This window comes from Fukomys damarensis, unplaced genomic scaffold (genome assembly GCF_012274545.1).
Source record: "Fukomys damarensis isolate Sample0158 unplaced genomic scaffold, DMR_v1.0_HiC HiC_scaffold_4, whole genome shotgun sequence".
In the NCBI taxonomy this organism is placed as follows: Eukaryota; Metazoa; Chordata; class Mammalia; order Rodentia; family Bathyergidae; genus Fukomys; species Fukomys damarensis.
Window position 1 is genome coordinate 66,507,832 of NW_022900916.1, and position 24,716 is coordinate 66,532,547.

Sequence of the window (24,716 nt, forward strand, 5' to 3'; positions counted from 1 at the left end):
CCAGGTACGCTGTCCGGACGTGCGGGCCTGGGCCGCCTAGAGCCGGTAGACTCCGCGCGCGGGGCCCCGCCTGCTCCGCAGCCCGGTTGCCCTTTTCGCGTGTGTACGTGTATTTCAGCAATGAGAGTGGGCAAAGGAGTCCCTTTCTAAAGCTGTAAAATGGGGCAGTGGGCCTGTGTAAGGAAGGAGCACACGGACAGGTTTTGAAATGTTTACATTTTGTTTTATGAGTGGAACAATGCCTCACAAAAGTTGCTTTTGGTTGTTTCTGCTTGTAACCTACTTAAGAGAATGATCTTTTGTACTATTTTGCATTACTTTACTCCTGGTCATAATGGGCACGCATTGTGTAGTGGTTAATTTGTGACCTGGCTGTAGTTCGGGGACAGCAGAGTCGATATGAATCATTCTGCAAACGTATCGTATAGCACAGTTGAGGGTGGATTGTGACACCTGAGACAAAATGGAAAACACGGGAAATGATGAGGCTTGACGGGGAACGAGAATTTTGTTTTGGACAGGTTTAGGCTGAAGAAACTGCAGTGACAATCAAGGGACTGTTTATTAAACTGTGTTTGTTAGATGGTTGGAGGTGTTGGATCTCGGGGGCCATACAAGGAGGGGAAATGCAAAGTTACGTAGACTTTGTACTGATTGATCTCAGTCACTGGTTACGCATAAGAGGTTAGCAGATCCTGGAGGTGTGAGGAGGTACACTGTGGGCATGCATGTGCAACGTTACAATTTCATTTGGGAAAAGGACCTGTTTTCAAAATATAAAGTACAGAGTGAGCGAAAGATTCTTGTGTTTATTAAGAGGTTGAGAGTCACTAATACAGAATAGCTGAGAGAGACACCGACATTGTCCCAGACAGCATGTGAAATGAAGTAAGCAGAAGATCATGAAATGAGATTGAAAGAGATGGAGAAAGAGCACAGAAAGGAGAACTGAGGACAAAGATGGTCAGAAGTCAGAATTACAGACCCTACCATTCAGGTTTCTAGTGTATGGCTGCGGTTAATTTGGGACCTCAGTTTTAATCTGTGAAAGGGTAAAATGGCTTAGAGCTATTGTAAAGTTAGAGCTGTTGTGAAGATTAAATAGAACATCTTTGAAATCTTAATTAGTACACTGCCTGGCATAGAGTAAGAACTCATTAATTGTTCTCGTGAACCTTGGGAGCTCCTCTATCTCCCAGGAAGTTCAAAAAGGCTAAGACTTGAATAATAGGCCTTAATTTTAGTGTGAAAGATGTTGATTTCCTTAATGAGATTTTGAGTAGATGGTGAAGGTAAGTGCTAAATAAAAATGATGGATTTGAAGTTGAGACAGGTTATGTGTAGTGTTAAAAAATTTATAAAGTGTAGTGATAGGAGAGGAAGATTGGGTCTTTGGAAGGTTTTGTGAGGATATGGGAAAATCTACTGTACAGGTTAGTCTCTAAAATAAATATTATTGGACCCCAAACCTTTTAGTAGCCACAGAAGGAGCACTTGGTTGGGGTGGAGGGGTATACCTGTGACCAGTAAAGAAAACAATACCTGTCATAGCAAGGATGAGTTCCATTGGTAAATTTAAAAATGTGCTTTTTTCAGATGAAGGGTTTTACATTCAGGAAGAATCGAATAGGGGAAGTATTATTTGTGTGAGAAACTTGGTTAAGGGCTCTATTAAGTAAAATGGGAGAACATTGAGCAGACCATGGTCTCATTAAATGAGCATTTGGTTGTGAATCAAGAGAAATGAATGTCATTCAGTACTGCTCCTATTTTTAAGTAGTTTTATGACCTTGGACAAATATTATAATCTTCCAATTTTAGAGTTTTCTTATCTGTAAATGAAGGTAATATTTGCTCAGTCTACTCCATAAATTTCTGTGATTATCAGTTGAGACCTAGATCCTTTTTTCAGATTATGTCACACATATCCAAGTACAAAAATAATTTTTTTGGTCTTTCTTTTTTTTCTTCTTTCTCAGGGCCTCACCCTTGCTAGGCAGAAGTTGCCCTGCTGAGCTACAATCCCAGACCCCAAGTACAAATTTTATACTGTAGCTTCTAGACAAATTAATTTTTCTGTGATACTTACCACTTTGCTCTTTTTTTTTTTCTTGTGCTTAAGTCTTTCCTCTGGCTATCAATTGTTTTTCTTACCTATAGCAACTTAGCTTAGATTCAGTCTTTATCTTCTGCTCACCTGGGGCCATCAATATTAATAATTCCTATTTGATTCATTTGCTATTTGGCACGTTCCTTCTGAAGTATGTTCTGTTGCTATTTTTATTATCTAATCTTCACATTTTAGAGTCTCCTGGTGAGACTTGGAGGGCCTAAGATTCTTTGAGCTTAAGTTCTTAGTTTTGCAGGATTAGCATATAGAAGGATAGGCTTGGTTAAGGTGACAATGAGCTAGGAAAACATTCATCAAATCTTTGAACACAACCTAAGTGAATTATTGAAGATGGAGAATGCAGTAGATCTCTTTTAGAAAATGTGATTCAGAGGCTGGTGTGGCATCTATAGGTGGTATTACAGATAAAGTGGTTTAGAGGTTCTTATACCCTAAACTAAACTGTCAATGACCTACTGAGCCTACTTCCTGCTTTTCTCCTGTGTTGAGCACCCAGTGAGACTGGTTGGTTCACTTAAGACCCGTAGAAGTCTCATCATGTACATTTAAAAACTTTCTAATATCCTTGCTCCACATGCCATACACGTAAGCATATATACTGATGGATTCTAACAGATATGTACATCTGTGTCATCGCTCCAAACGGAATATAGAACATTTCTGTCAGTCATCTCAGAATACTTCATTCCACTTTCCAATCTCCAGTGGATTATAATTATGTTACCTGGTGTAGTATTTTTGTGATTTGGTCATATTACATATATTAGTTGTTCGTTATTTTTTATTGCTTGTAGTATTCCATTTGTGTGTGTGTGCTCATACACATCAATTTATCCATTTACCTGTTGATAGGTATCTGGATAGTTTATAGTATAGAATAAAGCTGTGTGAATAAATTTGCTGTGAACATTTGTATGCAAGTTTTTTGAATATGTATAATTTTTTTTGGAATTGCTGGATCACATGTTAACTGAATGTTTGGCAGTATAAAACTACTGAAATTTTAAGCTCTTATTCAGCAATCTACAAGAGTCCTAGTTACTACACATCCTTTTCACTTATAGAGTGTAACCTGGTTTTCATATAGACCTTTTTGTTTGTTTTTGTTTTTTTGGTACTAGGTATCGAACTCTGATCCCTGCGCTTGCAAAGCAGGCGACGGAACCACTGAGCTAGACCTTTTGAATAGTTGAGGTTAAAATCATAAAATTAATCATTTTAACAATTTTGAAATGTACTATTCACTGTTTCAAGACTATTAGCAATATTGTGCAAGCATCACCTTTATCTAATTCCAGAACATTTTCAGTGCAGTGAAAAAAACGTTATACTCATAACACACTCATTTTTATTTCCTCTTTGTTGCTAATACTCTACTATTTAATTAGTGTAGCTTTTTAACATCTAAAATTAGGAAGTCTTCAGTCCTACGGGTTTTATTTTTTTCAAGATTGTGTTGGCTATTCAGGTTTCTTGAAATTCTATGTGAATTTTAGGACAAGTTTATTCATTTCTGCAAAAAAGAAGTTGAAAAATTTTGACAGTTGCATAGATTCATACATTATTACCTCTTAGCAGTATTGTGCATTCTGATTTATAACACAGGATGTTTGTCTATATATTTAGGTCTTTTTTTTTTTTTTTTTTGCTACCAGGAATCAAACTTGGGTCCTTGTGCTTGCAAGGAAGGCAGTTATTTAGATCTTTAATTGGAGTGTTGTTTTGAAATTTTTATTGTATTAGTCCTATACCTCCTTGATTAGTTTATTCTTGGTCTTGAATGTGTTATTTTTGATGATTTTGTAAATGTAATTATTTTTAGACTTCATTTTTACATTGTTCATTGCTAAAACAAAGATGGATATATAGATACAGAAATATAGCTGATTGTATGTTGATCTTATATTTGCAACTTTACTAAATTCATTTATTACTTTAATAACTATATGCATTAATTAGCGTATTATAGATATTAAATCATGTCATCTTGAATATATATTGCTTCATTTCCAATCTGTATGCCATTTGTTACTGTTTATTTTTCAGTTGCTTTAGGTAGAACTTGCAGTACTATAATGTTTCAAAAAAGTGAGACTGGATTATACTTTTCTTCCCTCATCTTAAGGGGAAAGCTTTTAGTATTTCTCTAACTAAATATGATATATAAGGATTTTTCATAGAGAGCCTTTCTCAGGTTGATGAAGTTCCTTTTCCCTGCTTTGTTGACTGTATAATGAAAGGGTGTTAGAATTTGTTAAATGTTTTTTCTGCACTAGTTGAACTGCTAATGTACTGTTCTCCCCTTCCGTGTTATGTTTCTGTTGATTGATTTTCATATGTTGAATCAGCCTTGCACTTCGTCATGATGTATAATTGTTTTAACATAGAAATGGATTTGGTTTACTAGTATTGTGTTAAGAATTTTTGCATCTGAATTTATGAGAAGTTTAGTCTCTTAAGTTTTTTTGTGATGTCATCTGGCTTTGACATAAGGGTAATTCTGAAAGAATGTATTTGGAAGTGTTTTTTTCTTTATTAGAAGAGTTTTAGAAGGACTGGTATTAAATTTTTTAAAAGTTAGTAGAATTAAACTGTGAAGCCATCTGTTCTGGGCTTTTCTTGGGGTGTATTTTGATTAAATTATAAATCTCTTTACTTCTTATAAGCCTGTTTAAATTTCCTGTTTCTTCTATAGTCAGATTTAGTAGTTTATTCTAGGAATTTGTTTCATCTAGGCTGTTTGGTATATACTATATTTGTACACAATAATCTCCTCTAGGAATAGTTATGTAAAACTGATAGTAATGTCCCCACTGTCATACCTGACTTTAGTAATTTAAGTTTTCTTTCTTTTCCTAGTAATCTAGCTAATAAAAGTTTGTCAATTTTGTCAGTCTTTTAAACAACAAAGTTTCATTAATTCTCTATAGCTTTGCTATTTTGTTCTGTTTCATTCTTATTTTAATTGACACTAGATTTGTTTTATTCATTCAGTAGTTCTATAGGGAGATAATTTATTAGTTTATTAATGAGATCTCTCTCATTTTTGAGGCATAGGGTGATTTATTAGACAAAGTTACAAAGTAAGAGAAAATAGGGAAGGGACCTCAGCTAGAGGAGCTAAAAGGGCACAGCTCTGTAGAACATCTTACTGGCCCCTCAACAAAAAGAAGAGAAGAGCCTTAAAGGAGAAGGGATGGGCTAAGCCAGTGGTGGTGAGCCTCTGGTATGCATGTTATTGTATTTTCTTTTTAAGATAAAAGATGTTAATTTATGCATTGTTTTTTCTAAACAATTCAAGTTTGATTGCAGGTGTAATTGTAGTGTTGGCACTTTGCAATAAATAAGTGTGTTTTGGGTTGCAGTTTGGGCCCTTGGTCTCCAAAAGGTTCACCATCACTAGACTAGGCTCTAGTTTATCATCTTGTCTGTTCTGCGTTTGAAGGTTGGCTCCGGAAGTCTTTACACTTAAACCTGTGCCCATGAGATGATTATTTCTGCTTGGAGCAGTCCCAGTATTGTGGAGGCTTTGCTGGAATCCAAGGTTACCTTAGGTTTAGGGCAATAACAGGAGGCTTCTGGGCACTCATTGGTAGTAAATCTTTATCTTGGTGTCCTCAGTCTTAAAAGAGAATGGATAGGTTATATAACTTTAGGGTTAATAAACCTTTATTGTGAGGTTTTAGACAGTCATTCCCTGAATGATTACATGCCTGTACGCAGAGGAGAGCAAAGACTGGACCCGAAGTTCTAAGGTAGAAAGGAAACAGAAAAAATGAATATACAACTTTGTTCCATTCTGTCTATAGGGCCAAGTGAAGATTCATTGTTTTGTAATTTTGTTTGTTTGTTTGAACAAAAACAGCTTTTAAGTTCCTGACTGCCTCCGAAGAAAATACAAATCATGCTTTTAATGAAAAACAGATTAAGGGGCCAAGAGTTTGTTCTCTGTCCCTGTAGTGGTCTTTCACTGTGCCATTTTCTCCCCTGAGAGACTTTAATCTTCCTTAATCATAAGGAGAAATGAATGAAAATCTCTCTTTCCCTCTCCCTTTCCTTCCCTGCCACCTTCTCTCCCTCCCTCTTCTCTCTTTTCATATCAAACCCAGAATGCTTTGTAGGCACAGAAGGCATCTGAAGGCTCAGGCCAGTGGTTCCAGAATTACTCTTTCATGGGCTTGCTGTACTCTTATATAGGTTAAGACGCCACCAATGTAGCTAGAGATTGTTGGAATATGTAAGCCTATTTTTCCTGGACATTAGCCTTTGGAATCTGTCACTTTTTTTAAAAAGTAGATCATGGGCCGGGGATTTAGCTCAGCGGTTCGGTGGCCTGCCTTGCAAGCTCAAGGACCCGAGTTCAATCCCTGGTACCAAAAAAATAAAAAAAATAGATCTTACACCATCTACACAGTGGTTAGAGCTCCTTTTTAGATCCAGTGTAGTTCTTATTTTATATGACTATCAATTATACCATCCTCTGGTTATACTTTCCTGTTAAATGTTTTAAGATCAAGTTCTCCTGTTTTTATTGTTGGCTTTTACATTGCTAAATTTCCCTCTGAACATGGCTTTGCTACATCCTTCAAGTTTTGATAGATTGTTTTCATTTTCTTCATCTCAAGGTATTTTAAAATTTTCATTATTTCTTTGACGCGTTGGTTGATTGTGAGTATATTGTTTGATTCCACATAATTGTGAATTTTTCTTTTATTCTTGGTTTCACATTTTATTCCATTGTGGTCCAAAAAAAAATACTTTGTATTATTTTAGTCTTTCAGATGTCAGACTTGCTTTATGGCTTCACTTATGGTCTTCCTTGGAGAATATTTCATATTTGTTGGGAAGAATATATATTCTGCTGTTGTTTGGTGGAGTATTCATGGTATATCTGTTAGGTCTATTTGGTTTATAGTGTTGTTCAAGTCCTCTAGTTGTTTTTCTTTTGTTGAATTCTATTATTACAAGTGTTTTGACTCTTCTAGATAACATAAAGTTGGGTATTTTAGAAATTCTGGTTTCTGCCTCTTAAATGGAGAGTTTAGTATATTTATATTTGATGACATTGTTGATGAGGACTGATTTTGCCAACAGGGTATCTTTTGTTTTTTAAATTGTTTTGCCAATATCTGCTATTTAATTTAACTATTAATCCATCTATATTTAATAAAGCAATATATACACCTGTCATTTTACTATTTTATGCTTATCTTTCATATATATGTATTTGTGTTCCACTTTTCATTACCACTTTTTGTTTTAAATGGATGTTCAATTATCATTTTAATTCCTTTGTTGATTCTTCTATTACATTGTTCGTATTATTTCCTTAGTGGTTTCCGAGGCTGGGAAAGTTGCCATTTTTGTGTTCACTTATAAACTCTAGTTCAGTTAATCCTGATGGGAGTCAATGGTTTGTGAACATTTATGCTAATATAGTTCCATTCCTCTTACCCCTTTATGCTGTTGTCATTCAAATTACATCTTCACATATTATACATCCATTAATATAGACATTCTATTTTCTGCAGTTGGTTTTTATGTGTTTGTTTTTTGAAAAAAACCAGAAAGGATAAAAAAGGATTTATGGATAAATATACCACCATTGAAGAGTTAGAGGCCCTGGGAGAGTCCTTGGGGAAGGGCGATGATCGCAAGGACATGGACATCATTACCAAATTCCTGAAGTTCCTGTTTGATGTTTGGGCTAAAGGATTGAATGCCAGAGAAGATTATGTGAAACACAGTGTGCAGTGTTAACTGAACAGCGCTATGCAGAAGCAGTCTGAGTCCTACTTCAGGCTGCTTTTCAGAGAGCTCTGCAAAAGGAATCTTCCTGCTGATATTAAAGAATCAATAACAGATATTATTAAATTCATGTTGCAGAGAGAATATGTGAAGACAAATGATGCTTACCTTCGGATGGCCAGTGGAAATGCTCCCTGGCCTGTTGGAGTCACCATGGTTGGTATCCATGCCAGAACTGGCAGGGAAAAGATTTTTTCCAAGCGCATTGCACATGTATTGAATGATGAAACTCAGTGAAAATATATTCAGGGACTACTGATGAGCATTTTCCAGAAGCACTTCCCCACAGATCCGTCAAAATGTGTGGAGTACAAGCCCTGTGAGGCCCACGTGCAGTGCGCAGACAACAGTGAGGAGTGAAGGAAGCAGTGCAGACTTCTGGAGCCCCAGCAGGAGTGAAGGAGAAACTGAAGCTTCCAGTCTCTGAATTCTACCTGCAGAACTGTGGTGGCTCTGACATCTGACTGCAAACTGATTTTTGTGTCTTCCTTTCATTTTAAATTATGAACAATTAAGTTCTAAAGACTTTCACCACAACTTCAGTATGCAGACTGTGGTAATAGATGGGGATTTGAAATGACTGACCTGAAAATTGGTGGTTAAATAATTAAAAAGAAACATTTGAGGATGGACTTAATTTTTTTATGATTTGTACACTTTTATGTACTATTTATAGAAAATATTTTTGTATATTTCAATAAAAATGGAGCCATTGAATGAGAATTTAACTTTTGCCATCTTGCCATATAATGTAAATGTTGGTACTGTTTGCTTACATATTATTTTTCCTGTGTCTCAAAGCATGACTTTATCTTCAAAAGAGTGTATATCATAGTACTTGTCATCTCTCAGGAAAGAAGAGAATTAGCAGGAAACACAAGTGTGAAAAACGAAGGCAGCATATTATACCAGCTTACGTTCCAAAGTCAACACCAGTGCATTGAGGTTCCGGTTGAGGCCTCGGGCAGAAAGTGTGCAGGTGTGACCAGGTGGAACTGCAGTGGACTGTGTCCCAGCCACCCTCTGCCAGAGGAGGGAGGGACCAGGACTGTGGTCACTATGCAGGCAGACTGTGTCCCAGCTCTCCGCTTGCACAATGTCATCCTTTGACCACTGTAACCAGTCACTGCTTCAGGAGCCAAGAAGACTTGAGTTCTGCAGTGAGGAAATAGGATGCTGCCAGACCAGCAGGACGGTAGTGTCAGGTGGGAAGAGTGGGGGTCCGGAAGTCAGAACTTGCAGCTTCCCATCTCAGCTACCCGAGTGCTAACAGCAGAGCAGCAGTTTGACTTGGGGAAGTTGTCTGCTCTCGCTAAGCCCCAGCTTATCTTCCAGCAGTGGTTATAGTAGTACATGCCTCGTGTCATTCTGTGTCTAAGTAAAATAAAATGCTTAGAGCACTGCCTGGCAAATGGTAAGAGGTCAGTAAATAGCAGCTGTGGTATTAGCATTGTTGCAGTTATTGACCTTTCACAGGCCATGTGCTTAGAGGCAGTGTGTTCTCATGTAATAATAATGGTAATACCCCTGGCTTTAGCAGCAACAACAGCAATGTGAAATTGCATTAAGCTGTGGGCTCCATGGCTGCTTTACTTCAGTCAGTTCTGCATTTAGAAGGGTAAGAGATGAGAGCTAGAGGTCACTATTGAGAAAGTCACTTTGGCCACTGTGGTTCTGGAGACATGATTGGTTCTGATGGTTACTTGCATGGAGGTGGCTGAGCCTGGTGAATGGAATTGAATCTGGGCCCTCCATTTTGGAAGCCTTTTCTTATAATTAAGTTACATAGAAATTGGGGGGAACTCAATAGCACAAATGAGAGCAATCTTGCTTAAGATGTGACAATAATCCAGACTTTTGACATGTGATCTTGTGTAGGATTTGCTTACAAATATTGTTGAATGAATACTGCTCTAATTATGTTTGCCTCATTCACAGGCCATAGTATGGTATTTGGTTAATGTCATGTATCTTCCCATTTGCCCTTAGTTAATATCCCATGTAAGGAAGAAAATGTATCATGTGACTCCAGTACTCTGTGAAGCAGACTAGTATGAATAGTGTGACACAAACCGAGGAGGGGCCGTGTTCCACAGCACAGTGACTGTTACTGTTTTGAATTTGGGTGGAGGGAGGCAGGTGAAAGAGTTAGATCCCTCAGAGAAAAGTTTTCTATTGCCCTGAAGTTAAAGATCTTCAGATAACTGCATGTGTCATGAGGAGATATAGAAAAAATAAACTTCATTCTCCAAATTTTGAACATTTTAGGTCAGCAGACTCTTATGTATTTATATTTTGAACTGTTTATAGAACAGTAAAGGCACGTCTTTTTAAATTAAAAAAAATTTACTCATACTTATTTTCTGTCATTGATTTTAATCCAAAATTATTTTTGTTTTTTAGTCTAGTATTTTGTGAGCCACTGACAGCTCTTTCATTTCGGTGTCCTTGTTCTTCAGCTTTTCTTACTACCACACTGTCACCCTTTTAAAATCATTATTTTATTTTATTCTTTTGTTACTGGGGATGGAACTCAGGTCCTTATGCTTGTGAGGCAGGCAGTGGCACTACTGAACTAAATCCCCAGTCCTCATTTCTGTATTTTTTTTAGCACTATGTCACGCTCCACACTCATCGTTTCTTTTTCTTTTTTAATTTTGGCCGGAAGTATTTTATTTTCTCTTAGTACTTTTAAACTTTAGCTTTACCAAGTAGTAGGCTAGCCCTATGGAGTAACAAGTTCTTTCTCAGGCTTTAACCCATTTTAGGAGATAAAAATTACTAAATAACATGGCCCAGGATATATATCTCAGAATTCTCAACTAGTTACAAAATTATTTCTTAGGTATTAATTAGACTCAATCTAATTAATTAAGTGTCAATTAATTAGACACTTACAACAAAATCAAAATAGCATATACCATTTCTTTAGTTCCCTTACTGAATGTACTCTCTTTTTTGCCCACAGAATTTCTTACTGAGAAATGTTTTGAGTATTGTCCTTTTCAGAAACCTGTTCACCATATTTGATTCTTGGTCTAGAATAAGGAATTTCTTTTTATTTTCCTCATTGAGTTTATTGGTACATTTTAGGTACAAGTACAATTACATTCATTATTGGGATCTTATACCTTTATATGACAGGTCTTGGTTCTCATTTTTTCCCCTTGTCCCTGCCCTCCCTTCACCCCCTCCTATCCTCCCCCCTTATAAACACTTCATTTCCATTTTTTCATTTTCTCATATTTTTTTCTTTTCCCTTATTAGCTTTCCCCTACCCTTCCCACTTTCCCTATACCTTTAGCCCCTTTCTTCCTATTTCACACTGTCCATTATATCATGAGAATCTTATGTACTATTGTAGTTTATTCATTCCAGAGAAACTATTTGGTATTTATACATGTATGACTTATTTATTTCACTTAGGAGTATATCCTCAGTATGTATCTATTTTCCTATGAATGAATCTAATTTCTCATTCTTTATGGATGAGTAATATTCCATTTTATAGAAAAACTACATCTTTATCCAGTTTCCAACTGAGGGGCAAATGGGCTGTTTCCAAGTTTTAGCTATTACAAACTGTGCCGCTATAAGCATACATGTGCATATATCTCTGTGATGTGATTCTTTTAATTCTTTTGGAAAGATACCCAGCAGAGGGAGCTCTTTGAGATATCTCCTTATTGATTTCCCTAGTGGTTGCAACAGTCTGCACTCCCATCAATGGAGAAGGGTTCCTTTCTCCCCACAACCCCACTAACATTTGTTATTGTTTGATTTCTTGATAGCAGCCATAGAATGAGGAATTTCTTATTCAAGGAGCAAGTTAATAAATAGTGAGCTGTTTCTCAGCCATCGACAAATTAAATTTATTTATACCTAACTTAGCTTTGATTTAACCAACACTTCCTATTTGTAAAAGAAGACCTCTGTGTTTAAAACTCCTTACAAATTTCCATCATGACTTGGAGAAATTGGGGAAGAGCTCTTTTTTTTTTTAATTGAGTTTATTGGTACTTTTTAGGTATATAATACCGTTGCATTCATCATTGAGATCTTGTACCTTTACATGACAGATCTTGGTTCTCATTTTTCCCCCATGCCCCTACCCTCCCTTCAACCCCTCCACCTTCCCCTATTTACAAAGACTTTGTTTCCATTTTTTCCTTTTCTCATATTTTTTTCTTTTCCCTTATTTCCTTTCTGGGGAAGAGCTTTTGTTCATTTGTTTTGTAGTAGGGGATTCTGGAAAGGGCAGATTTCTTACTTTTGAAGCCATAAAATAGAAAAACAGCAAATGTTTTCTTGTTCTGCTAATGAAAACATTTGTAAGACAAGAGAAGAAAATTCTAGTCAGTCCTGGTATTATAATACAGTATTTGCAGTACATTCAGTTGTATATTATTATCTTTTCCCAGAGTTTGGTTTCACAGTTTGGTAGAGGTACTTTAAAGAAGAGGCAGTCAGTAGGAATGAAGAGGAAACACTGTCTACCAGCACCTGGGAAAATAGGCAGCATCTGTGATTTTGATCTCACCTTTTACCTTTCCCCCAATGTTTATGTCTACCAACACCTGGGAAAACAGGCAGTATCTGTGATTTTGATCTCACCTTTTACCTTTCCCTGCTCTCCCGCTCCAAATGCAATTGAGAGACATGATTTTTTTTTTCATCCTCTTCCCTCCCACTGTGGTGCAGGGGGAGAGTACCCAGGGTCTCCTACCTGCTACACAAGTGCTCTACCATTAAGCTACATCTCTGGCCCTTTTCTTTTTGTTCTTATCTGGTTGGACTCTCACATTATATCAACTCAAAAATTATCATCACTATTCTTAAAAACAAGTAGCCCTTTCAAGATAATGCCATAAAATAAACCCTTCTGGTGGTGTGATTTGTGATACAGAAAAGAAAGGCTCAACAAGTACCTTTTACTTACATGGTCATTAGGGGGAATGAGCAGAATTTCTAGCCCCCCCTCCAAACAAAAACTGTCTTTTCTGTCTGGACATGGTTTACTTAAAATCATTCCTGTCAACTCTCCAGTTGATTCTAAGGACTGGGGGCCCTTAGGGGATCCTGATGTTCTGGTCCAGGTCTTGGTCTTGAGTCTTAGGAGGGACTCATGAATTTTTGATTCATCAGCTGTTCGTGACAGAGATTGCAAACTCATTCAGGCTTGAAGGTAGAGACAGATCATTTGTGAACAGCCATTACAGAAGCAGTTCTTGTATTTCTTTGTCAGGCTGCCATCTTCCTGGCACAGCTCACACACCTGTGGCTTTTCACAGAGCAGCAATTGATCCTGTTCATGTTTATGTGAAACTACAGCCTGTGGTTTTCTTCCAGGGGCTTCATGTTTCCGTTTACTTTGGGTTCTGGATTCAGGGAACCTTTCCTAGCATGCTGCTGGTTGTTTTCTAACCTGCTTTTTCCTGTTTAGTTCTAACTCAAACTGCCTAATGAGTTCCTCCACTTCCAGCTGCAGACTGTTGATCTTGTCCCTGGAGTCCTGTTAGAAGAGCAGGTTGTCCACTGTAGCAGCCTGATGGGCTCGCTCAGCCTGACACAGTCTTTGCTCCAGTTGTTTAATAGAGGCAGCCATCTGATTAGTTTCTCTTCCAAGGAGTGCTTCGTTCACCTTTCTCTTTTATTCCTAAGTTTGAACTCTGCAGCTTAAAAGCAAGTCCATGCTTGAGGGCCCTGGGATCATCCAGATGCTTCCTCAGAGACACCAGGGCCTCCTGCTTCTCACAGACTTCCTTCTCCAGCATCTTCTTAGCCAATTCCATTTTCTGTGGGGTTTTTTGTTTGTTTGGTACTGGGGATCAAACTCAGGACCTTGTGCTTGCAAGGCAGGCATCGGCACCACTGAGCTAAATCCCTGGCCCAGCCAATTCCATTTTCTACCTCATGCTGATCTGTGTTTCCAGTTCTTTTTCAACGTCAGTTACAGTTATGTCTTGTCCTTGAAATGCTTTAGTGCTTTAGTTACCACTTGTTCTTCCTCAGTTCTGCCTTTCTTAGGACCCTTCCAATTGGATTCCATTTCTTCTTGCAAGGTAATAATCCTGTTTACAAGTGCAAGCTCCTCTATCAGTTTTGTGTTGGAATTTTCTAATGCATCTACTTTTGCCTGAAGATTACTTACAGTAGCATTCAGATATCTGTTGAGTTCTTCTACATAGTTCTTCTGGTCCCGAATTGCAGTAATCTGACCATCCCTCTAACTATAGTTACTGATGTTTCCATCCTTGAGATGCACGGAAAAGTTCAGATCTTCTCCTTTCATACAGAAATTAGCATTAATGACATTCAGACCTATCAACTGGCTTGGTTCATAGAATTCACCGAGAAGTTCCTTTTTATTGATCAAAGCTTTCATATATTCTGAAAGTTTCTTTGTATTATTGCCAGGGAAGCCAGGCTCTTCCTCTGCCTACTGGTGTCTTCAGTCCTGGGAGATCTTTTAACACTTGCTGTTATGTCTGCTCCTTCTGATATAAGTTTTTCTATCTATTCTAGAGGCCCCCCAGAAAAGGATTTATTTTGTCCCAAAAAAGATTTCTTGACATGTTCAGTGTTCCATCAGCAGGAAGAATTATTGGAGGGACATATAGTCTGGAGTCCTCCCCAGCTTCACAGCTGATTCAGTCAAGCCTTTGGTCTTTAGCTCAGCCATGTTCATCAAGTTTGTAAGTTAGACGTGACATAATTAGGATGGTGCTAGCTGTTGCTGCCACTCCCAGTCTAGCTCAGCAACAGGAAGGGCAGTGGGGAGCCTGGCCATAACAGCATCTTGTGGGAATGCTGGGGCTGTGGTGGTGGTTGAGCTGCAAAGTCCACGCCTTCATCACCTGGGTAGAGCAGAAAGAAGGGGGCAGCACCTGTGTGCCTGGCTCTGCCCTCAGGTTGTTTGAGGCAGTGGTGGCCCGCCTTGTGTTCCTGATCATCCTCCTCAACCAGCTCCCTGCTGCAACTTGCCATGCCCGGCAGCTGGTAACAGGGACTCAGTGAAGCTCTCTCAGTCCTCTGCCACCAGCTCTACCTACCACTGTGGCTCACGCAAGGGACACAGAGTAACAGTGACAATACACTGCCTGGTCTCTGTTCTGCCGCCAGTACCAGGCCTCCGTCACTCTCACGCACTCCTTAACTTTTATTCTTCCTGTGCTACACCTTGCAAAAACCATTTCTCCAAGGAGCTGTGGTTCCTTTTATTAAAGAAAGTCATTTTTCAGGCAGTATGTAGGTGTGTTACTGCTGGGGCATCTTGCCTCTATGCCTTTTCAGCAGACAGCTCTTAAATAAATATGCACATATACATATGTGTGTAGTTCAGGTATTTACATGCATCTATATTTTGTATCTGTTTCTACCTATCTATATTTATTTGAAAGCTATGAGTTCAGTTGGCACTCAATACACACCTGCAATCCCACTGGCTTGGCAGGCTAACGCAGGAGGATTGTCAATTTAAAGGGTTGCCTAAGACCCTGTGTCTCAAAATAAGAAGGGCTGAGATTCAATCCCCCAGTGCCACAAAATTTTTTTTTTAAAAAAGCTGTGGGATGGGAATTTAGCTCAGTGGTACTGCCGCCTGCCTCGTAAGCTCAAGGTCCCGAGTTCAATCTCTGGTACCCCTTCCCCAAAAAAGCAAGCTGTGAGTTCATAGTGAGACTTTTATTTAAATCCGGTGGCATGTGACAGGATTTATTCTGGCCTTCCTCTTTTCCTTATTTGTGTCTTTCTGTGATAGCAAGAAACCTGACTGTTATTTATCTGCCATGTATGTCCTTACATGGTAAACCTTAGGCACATATAAGAAATTAAAATCTTTTCCAAAGTGTTCACGCTTCCTATCAGGAGTTTATGAAAATTATAGATGTTTTGTATTTTTGGCAATACTTGGAGTTGCCCAAACTTGTATTAAGTGATTCTAATTGCATTCTGGTCTTTTAGCTAAGATCAAGTATAAGTCATTCTAATATATGTGTACAGGTATCTCATTGTGGTTTAGTTTGATCTCCATGATTAGTGACATTGAGCACCTTTTCATATACTTATCATCTGAATAATTCTTTTCATAAAATATTCATATCTATTGCTAATTAACAATTGGATTATTTTCTTATTGAAAAGATACATAATAACATTATTTCTCAGGAAAATGCAAAATAACACCATACTCACAGCTTGCTTCCAAATTTCTGAAGGTGTACTTCTCTTTTTTCTTTCCCAGTTTGTTATTTTCCTGTGTTTGAATTCCAGATCTCAGAGAGGGTGAATTTTTCTGCTGCTCATCATTCTATCATCTTGATTCTCTAATTAATTATATATTTCAAAATAGCTAGTAGATAGAATTGTGAATATTCCCAGGACATACACAAAACAAACAGTAAGTGCTTAAATTGATAGATATTTTAATTATCCCTATCTGCTCATTACCCATTGTGTGCTTATATGGATATATCACAGTATATCCCATATATATATGTAAAAGTATTTACCAATTCAGAAAAAATATGAAGAAAATAATTCTACATATATTAAACACTTAAATTTGCTAATATTTGTCAAAACTAAAATTTTAGAGAAGAAATATAAATAAGTATCTCTTGAATCTTTGAGTAGGGAAAGATTGCACAGTGGAAAAAATGATAAATTTGGCTCATTAAAATTAAGAATTTTGACCCCTGTCTTAAATCATACACAAAACCAAACTCTCAATGGGTAATGACTTAAACATTAGACTTGAAACTGTAAGATTGCTAGAAGAAAATATAAGAGAAAGAATAATAAAAGTGGTCTTCACGGTGGTTTCTTGGATATGAGGTCATAAAGCACAGCAAATGAACAAAAATAAACAAGTAGCTAAAATGGTATTACATCAAGCTAAAATGGTTTTTATTGTAAAGCAAAGGAAATAAGTAAGTGAAAATGCAACTTAGGAAATAGAAAAATTTTGAAAACTATATACCTGATAAGGGTTAATACCTAAAATATAAAAAGACTCAGATAACTTAATAGCATATCAATTACTTGACTAAAGAGTGGTAAAAGGCTTAAATAGACATATCTTAGAAGACATATACAGATGGTTAACAGGTATCTAAAAAGATGTTTAATGTTAACTAATCATCACATGCAAATTAAAACTTCGATTAGATCATCTCACAGCTATTAAGAAAGCCATTATTAAAAAAAATAAATGAACAAAATGTGCTGATAAGGTAGTTGTTATGGTTTAGATCTTGAAAGTTCTCCAGAGATCCATGCTAAAGGCTTTGGCACCGTTACAAGGTTGTGGAACCTTTAGGATTTGGGGCCTTAGTGGAAGGGATTTAGGTCATTGGGAATGTGCCCTTGGAGGGGATATTGGAATTCCCACCGCTCCTCTTTCACTTTGCATTCTGTCTGTCCTGCTATGCACAGATTTCCTTGCCATGTGTGCCCATCATGATCTAGTGTGCTGCCACAAACACAAAGCAGTGAATACAAGTGACCATGCACTGAAACCTCTGAAACTGTGAGCCAAAGTAAACTTTTCCTCTTCAGAAGTTGCAAGTATTTTGTCACAGTGATAATAGCTGACTAAAACAGATGTGGAGAAATTGGAACACTTGTGAATTTATTGGGGGAATGTAAAATGATATAGCTGCTATGGAAAACAGTATGAAGTTGTCTCTGAAAATTAAAAATTTTACTGTGTAATCCAGCAGTCCTACTTCTTTTTGTACTTGAGAGGCAAGGTGTGTTACCAGTTATCTAAATCCCTGGTCCCCAGCAGTCCTACTTCTAAGTATGTATTTAAAAAATCAGAATTTCAAAAAGATAATACATTTCTGCATGCATTGCATCATTCCTAATAACCAAAAGGTAGAAACTTTCTTAAGTGTCCAGTGAATAATAACTGGGTGAAGAAAATTACCTTTTCTGTGCATGTGCGTGTGTGTGTGTGTGTGTGTGTGTTTGTGCGTGTGTTGGAATGTTATTCACCCTTAAAGTAGGAAATACAGTTTGTCTGTTAGCTCATTGATGAACTTGGAGTACATTATGTTATGTGGAATAAGCCAGTTCTAAAAATATTACACTGTGTGGTTCCAATGATGACATATTTAATGTAATTAAACTCATAGAAGTAGAAACTATGAGGGCAGTTGCCAGGGCTTGGATGAAAAAGAAAATGGTTTAGTAGGTATAAAATTTTAAGTCACAGAAGATGAAAATATTCTAGAGATTTTCAGTAGAAGAGGGTTTATACTTAATTTTTTGTGGAATATTTCATATTGAGTGACTTGAGCACCAAAAGAAAAGAATAGCAGAAAACTTTGCATCGTCAAAATATTCTTTAAAAAATTGAAAGACTGAAATAAGATACAATTTCTACAAACTAATAAAAATGTGCAGAGATATTTAACATCGGTATAGATCAGAGGAAGATAAATCATGACTACAATGTAATAACATACTTTCCATTGGGAAATACTAAGTGGTTTGTTTTTTTTTTTTTGGTACAGGGATCAATCTTAGAACCTTGTTCTTGTGAGGCAGGTGTCAGAACCACCGAGCTAAATCACCAGTCAATATTAAGATTTTTGATGCTACTAAGTAGATGCTATTCTATCTTCTGTCTTCCCCTAATCCTTTTACTAAAGCTTTTCCATTGATCTCTTCACTGAGTCTGGAGGTATAGCAAGCCATTAAAACTAATTTAAAAGTGTAAAAGCGGAATAGTTCATAGAAAAGAGAAATTTCATGGGGAGTTAAGGGAGGTAGCTAATTCTTTGTAGTATTTCTTTATAAGAATTCAAGAAAGCTAGAGGAATAAATCTGTTACAGTGGCCTCTCCCTCTGGACTGTGTGTTCTCTGAATAAGGGATAGTACCTGGCACCTGGAAGAATAGAAAAATGAAGAGAAGAAAGGTAAAGGAGGTTGACAAGGAGGGTGTTTAAAGCAGTGGAGAAACAAGTTCTAAATAATACACTAAGATGATCATTTCCCTTTTTTTCTAATTTACTCCTAAATCTATTTTTATATTTTGCCTTTTTTCATATTATTCTCCAGATAAATCAGGAACGAGATTCATTTTTCAAATCTCACATGTAGATGTATATTATGATTTTCAGGAGACTGTTGAGGCAATTTATTTCTCTAAAATAACACATTATAAATAATAAAAAAAGACCAATAACTATTTTTTAAAGTTACATCTGAATTTCTGGCTTATTTCCCTTACATTTTAAGTAATTTTGAGAAATGAAGCAGGTTTTTTTGCTTTCATTTCAGGTGAACATATTTAGGTTGCAGCTTTTCTGGGATAGGTGTCAACATAAAGCACAGTTGGGGTTTTTAAGAGTGTACCTGTGTGCTAGTGTATACATGTTATTTTCCTCCTTGAAAGAACTGTGTTCATATAGATGAATGTTAGGAGATTATTATTCTTAGACCTGAAGAATCCATATACATTTCAGGAACTTAAAATTTTTATTGTGCAAGTTTTTATAAATATAAGAAAATAAAGAATAATGATATGGTGTATTTTTCACCTAGATGTGTCAAATAACTTCTTAGTATACTTTCTTTTTGAAGTATTGTGAACTGTAGCTATCATTTCAACCGTTAATTCTTCAGAATGAATGTTTCTTTAAAAAATACTTCTTATATAACTATAACAGTACCATTATCTCCACAAAATTTTGAAAAAATATTAGTTCATATTAAACTGTCTAATACTAGCTCATGTTCAGGTTTGTCTAGTCACCTTCAAATTGGATTTTTAAAATTTATTTTTTAAAGTAGGATGCTTTGGGTTGATTCTCTTCAGGTCCCTTTAATCTGGAACATTTCTCTTACTTTGAGGCACCAGGTCTGTAGTGTAGAATAGTATGACATCTGCTATTTTATGGCATCCATTGACTCTATGCTCTGAATTTTCTGTGAATTAAAAGTTAGATTTTGGGCTGGGATTTAGCTCAGCGGTTCGGTGGCCTGCCTTGCAAGCTCAAGGACCCGAGTTCAATCCCCAGTACCAAAAAAAAAAAAGTTAGATTTCAAGTTTGCATATATTTCTTTTAGACTTATTCCTTTCCTATGTTTTTCGTAAAGGTGAGGCAATTACTTTTACGTTTTTTCATTACAGGATTTCAGCTACTGATGTTACAAAAAATAAAATATTGGAGCACAGAATTGAAAAAATATAAACTAGGTAAGTACATAATGAAAATGTAAAGAAATAATAGAATTATCATTTGCTTTTATAAAGGGCATTATTGATATAACTGAAGAAAAACTAGAATATGAAGTGTATTGGATCAAAATTGAATTTCCTGGATTTGCTAATTGTACTGTGTTTATATAAGAAAATATATTGAAGTATTTAGAGTGAAGCAGCATGATATATGCAATCAAGGACTAAGAGAACAATGATAAATAGGAAGTGTTTGGAAGTGTGGATCAGTAGGAACTCATATGTTGCCAGTGGATGTATAAATTAGTCTAATTTTTCTGGAAAGATTTTGGCAGTTTTTAGCAAGTTTTTACATAGTTTGGCCCATCAGTCTTAATTTTGCAGAGTAATTGTAGGAAGATTCAGGAAGATTTATGGATAAGGCTGTTATATCAGAATGTTTTGCAGTAGAGAAACTGGCAACAACTTGAGTATCTAAAAGATGATACTGTTTAAATACAAATATAATTAAACCTGTGCAAGCATTAAAATATATAGAGGTACAATGTTTATACTATATATTCATGAGTATCAAAGCAGACTACTAAACAAGCATGCATGTTAAACCTGTTTTTGTGAGAAAAGTGACATGTACACAGGTACATGAATGTATGATATGTTTGGTTAATGTATTTAGTTAGATATAGTCTGTGACCACACATACACGTGCATACACACACACACACACACACACACACACATATGCATGTGTATACACAGACATTTGGAAAGGTGACACCTTTTCTAATGAATATTTTTAGATTAGTGAGTTTACAGAATAAGTAATTTTATACAGTATTTTCTGAATTTTTATTTAGTATTTTATGACTTAAAATATATATGTTGCTTTTCTCATTAAATTTTTGTAAGATACTGCTTCTTATTCAGGTTCTGTTTTTATTTTATACCCATGCAACAGCTTTTGCTATGCATTTAAAATAGTGCTATATTTAATGATACTCTGTATTAGATTACAGAGAGTATCTGGGTAGTGTTCATAAATTCTGTGACTAGTCAGAGTCTTGTTTCTTTAACTGTTTCTTAGTAGTCTTACAGATGTGTTCCTACCCACACAGCATAGTTGAAGTCTGTTGCTCCTTGTAGAAGATCAGATGAGGTGTTCTGTTAATGACAGTTGTGTGGGTCCTCTGTCTGTAGAGATTATGTATTTTCTTTTGATAGTGGGTGCTTTGATATAAAGTGATTGCTGTTTTTATAATTTAACTTTTAGCAGTCAGTTGCCATTAAACTTTTTAAAAACTTATTTTTGTTTACAAGGTTTTTCTTCAATTAGTTAAAAATATGGATCCTGAGTCAGATGGCCCACATATGGTCAAAGTGACGCCTCTTCAGCAAATGCTCGCCTCTTGCACTGGAGCTATCTTGACAACACTAATGGGTAAAACTTGTTGCTGATATAGATTATGTAACCTTAAATGATCCGTGATTCCATTTGAGTTTTATTACATTTGAAGTAATATAATCATTACTTATCACGATAATACCAGCCCATTCTTCAACAGAGTGATAATATGGAAAGAACCCTTGACACAGAAAATCAAAAGTCTGGAATTTTAGTTTTTGCCAATCTAAGGATAAATACACTTGGGGACAGTACTTACTTATCTCTTAACTTCAAAAAAAAGTTTTTTTTGGTACTGGGGATCGAACTTGGGTCCTTGCACTTGAGAGGCAGGTGGCCGAACCACTGAGCTAAATCCCCAGCCCTTAACTTCAAATTTTTCATCTAAAATTAAGGGTTTAGAACAGTTCTTGGAAGTTCCTAGCAACATTAGACTTATAATTCTGTTATCTCTTTTAAAATAGTAGTAAGATGGAATAAAATATTAACAGTGGATAAAACAGAATTTGGACAATAATTAACAGCAACAAAAGTCAAATAATATTTTACTTTAATTGCAAGAACAGTGCAAATCTTACATTTCTGTGGATCACAATTTGCTATTTATTATAGTAAATTTCTCATGGCCAAATAAAATAGGTGATAGGGTAGTATTAATGATTTTAAATTGAATTATTTATTTAAATTAGATAAATAATAATTAGAACAAAGTAATTGCTTTGTAGTTTCTTCAGGTCAGAAATTTAGGATCACAAAAGCCTTACATATCATCCAGTATGACTTCCTCATTCTTAGATGAATAGTTTTGGGGTTTTTTATTTTTTGGGTTTTTTTTTTTTTTTTTTTTTTTGGTACTGGGGATGGCACTGAAGACCTTGTGCTTGTAAGGCAGATGGCAGCTAAATCCCCAGCCCAGATGAAGAATAGTTTTCTTGGAACTATTTTGGCCTTTTTTCTTGCTCAGATAAAATGTAGCATTCAAATTAAAACAATTTGTCTTTGTTTGCTCTTCCCAAATGGAATGATACAATATTATGCTGAAGATAATTTATATCTAGTTTAGTCAAGTTTTCATTTCCCACGCTATTATTTGATGCAAATAAATTAAACAGATTAGGAAGACTAATATTGTTTTATTATTGATTGTTTATAATACTATATTATCAAATATTTAAGTAGACTTTTGGAACTTTAATTTCTTACTTTAAACAGTGTGTTTTCTTATAAACACTGTTTTAAAGCTATTGAAATTATAGTTGTAGAAATATTATAAATGGCAGATTAGTAACTGTGAGATAAGTAATTACATCCTTTCACTGATCCTCTTTAAATAAAATTCAGGGACAAAAAATAAAAATGTTACCTCTCAAGACTTCTTTAGATAAATAGCTGTACCATGATGGAGCCATGAGGATAAGTATGAATCAGTATATTTTGTGGCTTTTGAACACACAATTTACAAATATCACGTGCTAATTGAAACTTATTTATCTTTATAGTGACGCCACTGGATGTTGTGAAAATTCGACTCCAAGCCCAGAACAACCCATTCCCCAAAGGTAAGTATGACAGGTATCCTGAACATGTCACATTAGATTTGTAAGTGTTACTACATTTATTTATTTTTTTTCCAGCTTTAATTGAGTTTATTGGTACATTTTAGGGATATAGTACAGTTACATTTATTGTTGGGATCTTGTACTTCTACATGACAAGTTTTGATTTTCATTTTTCCCCTTACCCCTGCCCTCCCTTCACCCCCTCCTCCCCTCCCCATCTACAAACACTTTATTTTCATCTTTTCATTATCTCACATTTTTTTCTTTTTATTTAAATATTTTTTGTTAAGTTAAATATTTTTTGTAAAATTGGTACCATATGTGGGAATATTTTTTTTTACTCTTTAGTTGTACCTGATAATGTATAGGCAGAAAAAGCTAAGTATATAGCACATAAAATGCTTTATGCTCTACTAATTAAAGCAGAGAAATATTATATATTTGGTTTTATCCCTCAGATAAGAATACAGTTATGCTTGTAAGGGACCTTGGAATCTCATTCCTACCTTTGTCCAAGAATTCTTTCTATTCTGGAACATTCATGACAACTGTTCATCTATTGCTTAAACCCAATTGATTGGAAATTTAATATTTTATCAAGCAATTTGGTTAAGTCCAACAGTTTATGCAGAATGTGAGATGGGTAATTTTATATATTTATGTATGTGTATTTTTGTGGAGGGGTGTTTTTGAGACAGGATTTTGCTATGTTATTCAGGCTGGCCTTGAACTCACTATGTAGCCCCAGTTGGCCTCAAACTCACATTGATCCTCCGAGCTCAGCCTCCCAATATTGGGATTACAGGTATGCAACACCATACCTGGCCAATAATTATATATATTTCATAAGATGGGCAAAAATAACTGTTCCACAAGCAGTCTTATAAAACTTTTATAAAGAATGGTATTTGAAATGTACTTATGTAGCAGAAGCCATACTAGAGTAGGAGAAAATAGGCTCAGATAAAAATGCTTACATATTGAATGCATAGCAGTAAGATGGAATGAAAACAATTACTATGTTACTAATAAAAGGATAGACGAAGTATAGAAACAGCCTAAAAAGGTAATTTCCTACATAGAAGCAGAAAGAGATGCATAGAATTATTTATTAGGAAACTCGACAGAGTAGACAATTTTGGTAGCAAGAGTGAGCCCTGTGAGGAAGAAGTTGGCGGGGTGTGGTGGTGCAAACCTGTAATCCCAGCACCCAGTAGGCCGAGGCTGGGGTGGTGAGTGCAAGGCCAGCCTGACTGACACTGGGCACTTCTTCATAAACACAAGAACAAAGGGAAGAGTCGGCATTGGTGAAAGTTGTAGTAAGCTAGGTAGGAGCTGACAGAGGGCTCGATGAGCAGCATAGAACCTGAGAAAAGGACAGAACATAGCATTGTTTACATTGAGAAGAACACTTACTGTTCATGATAGATTTTTGCCTGAATTTCTCTTGTGTATACAGAACTTTTTCTGGACAAGTACATATAAAAGACATGCATCTGTGTACTCTTCAAAACAGGATTTCCTCTTCTATTATACCTCTTTATTCCCTAAAATAACCTAAAGGAATTTATTTCTGTGGGACAGGAACCAAGAGATGGAAAGGGGAAAGAGGAATTGTGAAGTGC

General features: G+C 36.1%; 1 protein-coding gene and 2 pseudogenes across 1 annotated transcript in view; 2 read left to right on the forward strand and 1 right to left on the reverse strand.

Moving 5' to 3' along the window:
• Positions 1 to 7,533: 7,533 nt before the first annotated feature.
• On the forward strand, positions 7,534 to 8,520 carry LOC104868214 (annotated as a pseudogene).
• A 4,802-nt stretch (positions 8,521 to 13,322) lies between these two features.
• On the reverse strand, positions 13,323 to 15,082 carry LOC104868248 (annotated as a pseudogene).
• Positions 15,083 to 17,260: 2,178 nt separating this feature from the next.
• Slc25a40 (solute carrier family 25 member 40) overlaps positions 17,261 to 24,716 on the forward strand; it is a 28,100-nt gene continuing 20,644 nt past the window's right edge. Inside the window, exons 1-4 of the mRNA XM_033758665.1 lie at positions 17,261 to 17,468; positions 20,083 to 20,148; positions 21,448 to 21,568; positions 23,032 to 23,091. Of these exons, the coding sequence (XP_033614556.1) occupies positions 21,472 to 21,568; positions 23,032 to 23,091 (157 nt within the window). The 5' untranslated portion in view covers positions 17,261 to 17,468; positions 20,083 to 20,148; positions 21,448 to 21,471. The remainder of the gene's footprint in view (positions 17,469 to 20,082; positions 20,149 to 21,447; positions 21,569 to 23,031; positions 23,092 to 24,716) is intronic.